The 8113-nt window shown below is 35.3% G+C and overlaps 1 protein-coding gene across 1 annotated transcript; it reads right to left on the bottom strand.

Annotated features, from left to right (window-relative positions):
- Positions 1–414: 414 nt before the first annotated feature.
- On the bottom strand, positions 415–1323 carry LOC139154233 (vomeronasal type-2 receptor 26-like). Its single transcript, XM_070728662.1, has one exon. It carries the CDS (start codon positions 1321–1323, stop codon positions 415–417), a length of 909 nt encoding a protein of 302 aa, XP_070584763.1.
- Between the last annotated feature and the right edge of the window lie 6790 nt (positions 1324–8113).

The raw sequence follows: 8113 nt of genomic DNA, 5'->3' as shown, positions 1-8113 counted from the left end.
TTTCCTAAGAAAATTGGGGAAAAGACCTAGCCACGCAGCAATGTGTCTGAGGTGTTTGAAGTGGAAGTAAAGCTCACAATTTCCTGCTTTCAAGCTTTGTGCCTTAAATGCAACAGCACTAGCAATAGCACTTAGGCATATATGTACAACTTCACAGTGCTTTACAACCCCCTCTATTTGGTTTACAGTCAGAATATCACCTACAATAATCTGGGTCCTCATTTTGCCCACCTAGGAAGGATGAAAGGCTGAGTCAACCTTGAGCCTGGTAAGGTTTGAACTGGTGAACTACAGCAAGCAGTCAGCAAAAGCAGCTTGCAGTACTGCACTCTAACCACTGTGCCACCATGGCAAGACCAAACTGGCTCCACACTTCCTCATACCTGTTCAAAAACAGAAAACAGTGATAAGAATTTATACTATTCTGTCCTTTTCTGTTTTGAGCTGCTGTTTTGTGTTCAAATCAGGCCTCAACACAATGATATACAACTTGGGAGAAAAGATACAAAGCAATAATCCAGCAGTGGAAGCTATAATGGAGAAGATTTCCACAGTAACCATATATTTTCCCTTTGAACTCAGGTATGCTGGAACAAAGGACAACCATACACTCCAGAAGACCAACATGCTGAAAGTGATAAACTTGGCTTCATTGAAAGCATCAGGCAATTTCCTTGCTAGGAAGGCCAGTGTGAAGCTGACAATGGCAAGGAAGCCCATGTAACCCAAGACACAGTAGAACATGAAGGCAGATCCTTTGTTACACTCCAGAATGATTTCTTCTGCTACTGATTTCATGTCAGCATTAGGGAATGGGGGAGAGATGATCAGCCATATAGCACAAATTTTAATTTGAATAAAGGAGCAGCAGGATACTATAAATGTGCCAAGTCTGTTCCCCACCCACTTGGTCATCCTGGATCCTGGCTTGGTAGCCATGAAAGCTAGAACCACAATGATGGTTTTGGCCAAAATGCAAGAAATGGCCACTGAGAAGATGATGCCAAAGGCAATTTGACCAAGGAGGCATGTCACCTTGTGAGGTTTCCCAATAAATAGCAAAGTACAAAGAAATGATAACAGGAGAGCAACAAGGAGGACAAATGTGAGGTTTCGGTTGTTAGCTCTGACAATGGGAGTATCCTGATGCTTAATAAAGATCCAAAAAACTCCAACTGTGATTAAAGAGAAGAAAAGAGACGAACTAGCCATAACAGTTCCCAAAGTTTCTTTGTAGTTCAAGAATGTTGTCACTTTGCTCAGACACAAAACCTGCTTCTCATTGGGATACTGATCTTCTGGACATTGAAAGCATTCATCCATGTCTATGAAACAAAATATTGATGTTGAACTTCAATTGAAAGGGGAAAAACAGACTTTATAAATATTCAAATTGTGGACTATCTATTAACTTCTGAAAAATATAAGTTATACATTAAGATAGTTGTTGTCAACTTGTATTTCCATAAATCCATTTCTTGCTACCAATAATGAACATGCTTGCAATTCAATTACTGATCTGATCTGCCAAGTGTAACAGTTGACACAAAACAGAAAATTTCCCAAGCACGTTTGACAATCTGCTTCATTGGTTGATATATACAATATCTCTTACCCTCCCTGTTAGCAATCTTTCCTTCTGCACACCGAAGACAGTCATAGCAGCAAAATAGTTTCCCTTCTATCTTGATCTTACTGTGGCCTATATCGCACTTCCCATTACACAGAGAAAATGGCTGGGTCTGTCCATAAATTTTAAAAATAAATAAATAGGTAAGCTTTATCTTTGGAAAATAGGCATCTCAGTGACTTTTAGTATGTATATATATATATAAAATCTACGAAAACACAAACACACACACATATATATATACACATACATACATACATACATACATACATACATACATACATACATACATACATATATGTGATGTGATGTTCCTTCAATACACCAGGGTGATTCGACACAAAAATATGTAACCCTTCCCTGGTGCAGAGCTGAAGGGATTGGATACTGTAGCCTAGAGGATAATTCTCTGCCTTACAAGGCAAAGGTTTCAGGTTCAAGTCCCAGTGGGTATGGCTAGCTGATGAGGCCAAAACAAGACCGAAATAGGTCTATCCTAGTCTCCCTTAATTTTCAAATTCAGCCAAAAAAACCACATGTGACACACACACACACACACACACACACACATATATATGTCACATGGTTTTTTTTGCTGAATTTGGAAATTATATATATATATATTCTTTTGATATAATAATGTGAGACAGCAAAATCTGGTTTGGGATTTTGAAAGTTTTGAACAGCTTTTTGCCTCAGTGTGAGCATATAAAATTTTGGTATGAAATCTGGATTGAATACAATGTGACTGGTCAATACCTGGTTAAACCTGCTTGGCCACACAATATCATCTTTATAAATGAAGACCATTTCTTCATTGGAGTCCTTAAGGTTGATGCCTCCAACTTGGACTTTCTTAAAAGACAAATTTGAAAATGTGATCCAGTTGAGAATATCAAATCCAGTCTCTAATTCTCCATTTTCATTGAACCCAATTTTTTGCCCCGCACTATTATTATATGAAATTCTTCTGATCATGTAGTTGAGCTAAATCAGAAAATACGCCAAACAGAAATATAAATAAGGATGTACAACAGCAATCTTTCTTCCTTTTAAATTATATAAACAGAATCTTCATTACACACAATGAAAATAACAAATAAAATAAAATATTATTCAGATTAATTTAAAACAGACTAATTATTTTAGCAGATTTTTGAAAAAAAAAACCATTGAGAAACATGTTTGTATTGAAGAGAGTATAAAAGAGTATAAGGGAAGAATGTTGCAAAAGAATTTAAAATATATTTAAAAAAATTCAAATCAGGACCTTCATACATTTTTTAAATATTTCTAGTACAGAAATGTCAATAATCTCCATAGATTTATTTTAAAAGAAATTGAATTTTGAGTATGTTTTGGATTTCAGAAATTTCTCAAAATTAGCAGATTCAGTAAACATAGGAGGAAGGAAAAAAGTAGTACCAAATGAGTGATATAACATATTGGTCTTGGACCAAATAAAAATATAGAATAAAATGTTTAAAATAAATTATATGCATGCCATCTAGATTAATAAATTACATTGCTGATTGTAATTATGATTACAGCACAATAAAATAGAAAAAATAAAATACTAGATCTTAATATTCAGCAATTTAAAATTCAGTAGAAGTCCTGGAATAATCCAAACAGTAGCAATGGTCTTTCTCCAAACGGATAAACGCCCGCACGCGCACTGCCCTACGGCCCTAATTTATCATCAAACCAATTAACCTAATTGCCTCAGCAACATGTGTTCTCCCTTATCTTTGACGATACCTGGCAAGCTGGTCCCTTCTTGTCATGAGCCTGTACATATGGGCATCTACCAGCGGATCCTCCTCCAAGTCTGAATGGTTATTTTAACATCTTTTATTTTAACATCTGCTGGCCTTGAACTGAGAAATATTTTGATAATCTGGGAGAATATAAGATTTGAGCAATTTGCTAGTTCTATCATAACTATATTTTTAGCATTGGTTTGCACTGAAACATTTGGAATAAATTCTACCTAAAACGACATTTTAATAGGCTGCTGAAAAAGATTACACTGATTTTACTAACAGCCAAATTGCTGTAAGGAACTGTGAACTCTCATTTTGGTATTATGGAGGCAGGTGAATATGAGGATCTTGTGGCCTCTTTTAAAAAATGGAAAAATATTTGGGATTATTACGGTTTTATGTGCATATGCTTGTATTGGAGTGAATGAACTTGGAATGAACTTTGATGTATTAAAAACTAAATATAAATAACATATCTAAATTCACCTAAAAGGAAATAATTATAAAGTCTAGGAAACAGACACTTTTTTGAGAGATGGACCTATTGTGTAAGCTTATTAACCATGACTTGGTTAACATGGAAGTAAGTGACTATGAAGAGTTGGTTAGCTTTATTGAAAGACTGTTGCAAAGACTTAAATTAGTAAAAAGGAATTATTTCCGAACTTGCAGATGAAATAAAAATAGAAAAATAAAAAACACAAGAAGATAATAAAACTATAATGACAAAGAAAGAAAATGACTCAGAACAAAAAGGCAGCAAAAAGGAAAAGAAAACAGAAGAAGAAAAGCAGGGAGAATACTTTCAACTTGACAGTTTAAAAATAGAAGAAGACATAGAAAATGAACAGTTTAAAGATAATACTCATTTTATGATAGCTTATAGAAACTTTTTTGTGACTCTAATTATAGAGTTATTATATAGAGTTTCTTCTTTTTATATATTTACATAACATTACATATGGATATATTAATATGTATATATTTTTTATTTGCTCTGAGACCGCAAAAATAAAAAAGCTAAATTCAAATTTACCAAAAATGTACAGTTTCACATTGGACAAATGAATTCTTAGAAGAATGAATTTATTTAGAGATCTAGTAGGAAGATAGAGTGAGACATCTATAATTTGTCTTTTGGAGGATTTTACCTTCCATAAATGTTGATTCAAAAGTTTATCCTTGATTTTTCTTCCTGCTCTGTATTTCACTATAGATGAATAGAATGCATGCAAAGCATGTGCCACCACATAAATTGCATTGTAGACACTGTAGCTGTGGCCACTCATTTCCATTTCAAAGACAGATGTAGGAAGAATCTCCAGTTTCTCCTTTCCAGTACAAGTGGCCCCATTTGACTTTTGTATTACAGAGGTGTGGAAGGAACATCCAAAGGCATTTTCCCAGAAGATCTTGATAAAAATGTCATCCTTTTCCAAGATAGGGTTTCTCATCTGAACAAATTGCTGGAATCCCAGTACCTTCTCTGAGTGAACTGCAAAAGATAAAGCACCATGAAGGAAAACCATATCCATATTTCTTTGAAAGGGAGTTGATGTGAAATCCATCTGGATTGTCATAATCCAAACTTTCCCTTTTGTCCAGAGTGGGAAATCATCATCTTTCAAATTCCTGGAAAGGAACCTTAGAGTCATCATGTTACCACTTTCACCATGAACTACAACTACAGTGGTACCTCGAGATACGAGTTTAATTCGTTCCGGACCTGGGCTCTTAAGTCGAGCAGCTCTTATCTCGAACGACTTTTCCCCATAGGAATTAATGTAAATAATTTTAATTGGTTCCAGCCCTCAAAAAACTCACAAAGTTAGTCTAAATTATGCAGAAAGACATGTTTTTAATGAAGAAATGTAAATACATATAAATGAATAATGAAGTTTCTTTCACTTAACTTGTAAACTTTCTTAAACTTTTAAATTTACATATGTTCAACTTCTCTGCCACCCAATCCTGTAGGACAGAGGTCCCCAACCCTTTTTGCACCAGGGACCGGCTTTAAGCGATCAAGAGAGGAATGGGTGAATGAATGGACGGAGGGTGGGAAGGAAGGAAGGAAAGAGGGAAGGGACAGGAACAGAGGAAGGAAGCAAGGAAACTTATGAAAGGGGAGAGTAAGAGAGGAATGAGTGAAGGGAGGGAGGGAGGGAAGAAGGTGGGAAGGAGAAAGAAAAGAAGAAATAGAGGAAGGGAAGGTAAAAGAGAGAAAGAAAAAGAGCAAGAAAGAAAGCAAGAAAGAAAGAAAGAAAGAAAGAAAGAAAGAAAGAAAGGGGGAAGGGACAGGAACAGAGGAAGGAAGCAAGGAAACTTATGAAAGGGGAGAGTAAGAGAGGAATGAGTGAAGGGAGGGAGGGAGGGAAGAAGGTGGGAAGGAGAAAGAAAAGAAGAAATAGAGGAAGGGAAGGTAAAAGAGAGAAAGAAAAAGAGCAAGAAAGAAAGCTGCAAGCACCCCCCCGAGCCCCCCAGGCCGGCTGCAACCTTTTAAAACAAGCGCGCCGCTTCGCAGCTGTCTCCTGAAGCCGAACGCGGAAGTTAGCGTTTGGCTTCAGGAGACAGCTCCTTGGCGCTTGTATCTCGAATTTGGGCTTGTAAGTAGAACAAAAATATCTCTCCCCTCCCAGCTCTTATCTCGAGTTGCTCTTAAGTAGAGCAGCTCTTATGTCGGGGTTCCACTGTACAGTGACATTACTTTTCATAACAAATCTGTACATGTTAAGACCTATTTTATACAGGTTTTTCATATTATTCGAATGAACAGATTTGGGAAATCTTGCAATGAAGTCAAAGCAGATGCCACTCTGGGTAGCCAAGGGAAGCATCCTGCGCAGAAATATTTCACCACTCTCATTGTCTACTAACAACATCCCAACCCATGTCCATGTGAAATATAGCAATAATTGAGAAATTCCCTTGTACTGACTGTCCATATCCGGCAACATCTGTTGGTAAAAAGTAGCTTGTTCTTTTGTGCTAATTTCAGGAGAAGAAACATACAATATCTAGAAACAGAGAAATAAGCAATAAAAGGGATTTCAGCTCACTTTGTTCAGATACAAATACTTATAGTGTTTGAGTCACATTGATTTTTATGAACCCTTACTAACTACACCTCCTTACTTTTATAAATAAGACAAGGACATACGTACTCCTACTACCCCTTTGCACCCCAAAGTCGTATAAGTGTCACCCCTTCTCTCTCTCTTTCTCTACTTCTCTACTTCTCTCCCTATCCTTCTCTATCTTTTCCTCCTTTCTATTTTTTTACCTTATATTTCTCACATTTAATACTGCATTTTGTACATGTATACTCAACATTATGTGTTACTATTATTAATTTATATTACATATTATACTTTTACTTTATATTCTCCATATCTGATATTGTATCTTGCACATATACACTCGAGATTATATATTACTATTAATGATTTCATATTATGTATTATACCATTTTCTCTTATATGTTTGTTATGTTTGTTCTCTCTTTTTATTATTAATATTTAATAAACTTTTAAAATAAAAATAAAAGAGGAAATAACTATAAAGTTAAAAAAAATGATGTGCAATCAGATTCTTTCCCTATTTTGTCCACTAAATTAGAAACTGAAACCCAATTCCATGTAAGTTTCACCTTCACATTCAAACTGAGCTAATGGAGCAGGAACGTTCAGCTTTTCTCATGACTTAAGTAAACAAATTCAATAAGCAGATCTCCATCTCTGTGCATCACTTCCAAGGCTGAGCTGCATCACCAAAATAGGTGAGTAGTTCAGGGTTGCATTAGAACACCAGTTCACAATTCAGAGATGAATCATACCATGTTATATCGCATAAAAATCTTACAAAAAACCCTCCCTGTCTGAGATTTCTTATGGATTTTTATCTCCTGCCACTTAATTCCATGGAAACAACATACCTGTGGCATCCTGTATAGAGAAAGAATATTAGCCATGTATAAATAGATGTCAGAAGAAGGTCCTCCAATTACTGCTATTGGTCTGTTTTGAGCATCACAGTTATAGTTAGGTATGAATTGGCCCTTTGTAAAGAAGAGCTCCAATGAAGCACGGTATGTCCAACTTGGATCAAAGTTGGTATTATATATATGAAACCCCAAAGAATGGTTTGTCAGAATAGAGGGATCTGTATTGATTTCCATGATGGCAAACTCTAAAGCGAGGATGTGCTGATACATTGGAGTTATGACTCTAAACTAAGCATTACATAACCTTATATTACATTATATTTATCATATTACATTATATTTATTATGTTATGTTAGATTGTTATTTTATTATATTACATTATATTGTATTGTATTGCATTGCATTGCATTGCATTGCATTGCATTGCATTGCATTGCATTGCATTGCATTGCATTGCATTGCATTGCATTATATTATATTATATTATATTATATTATATTATATTATATTTTTATTGGATTTACATGCCACCCCTCTCTCAGGACACTCTAAATATACTTTGTACATATTCTGTAAAAATAACATACTTCTCAAAATATCATAGATGGTATAGATTTAATGATTGTAACATCTGTCTGTGCTGTCTGTCTGTCATCTATCTATCTATCTATCTATCTATCTATCTACCTACCTACCTACCTATCTACCTATCTTCCTACCTACCTACCTGTATATCATCTATCTATTCATCCATGTGTCTAGCGAGCTACCAT

Source organism: Erythrolamprus reginae, chromosome Z (genome assembly GCF_031021105.1).
Source record: "Erythrolamprus reginae isolate rEryReg1 chromosome Z, rEryReg1.hap1, whole genome shotgun sequence".
NCBI classification, from domain to species: domain Eukaryota; kingdom Metazoa; phylum Chordata; class Lepidosauria; order Squamata; family Dipsadidae; genus Erythrolamprus; species Erythrolamprus reginae.
This window is presented reverse-complemented; position numbering and strand designations above follow the sequence as displayed.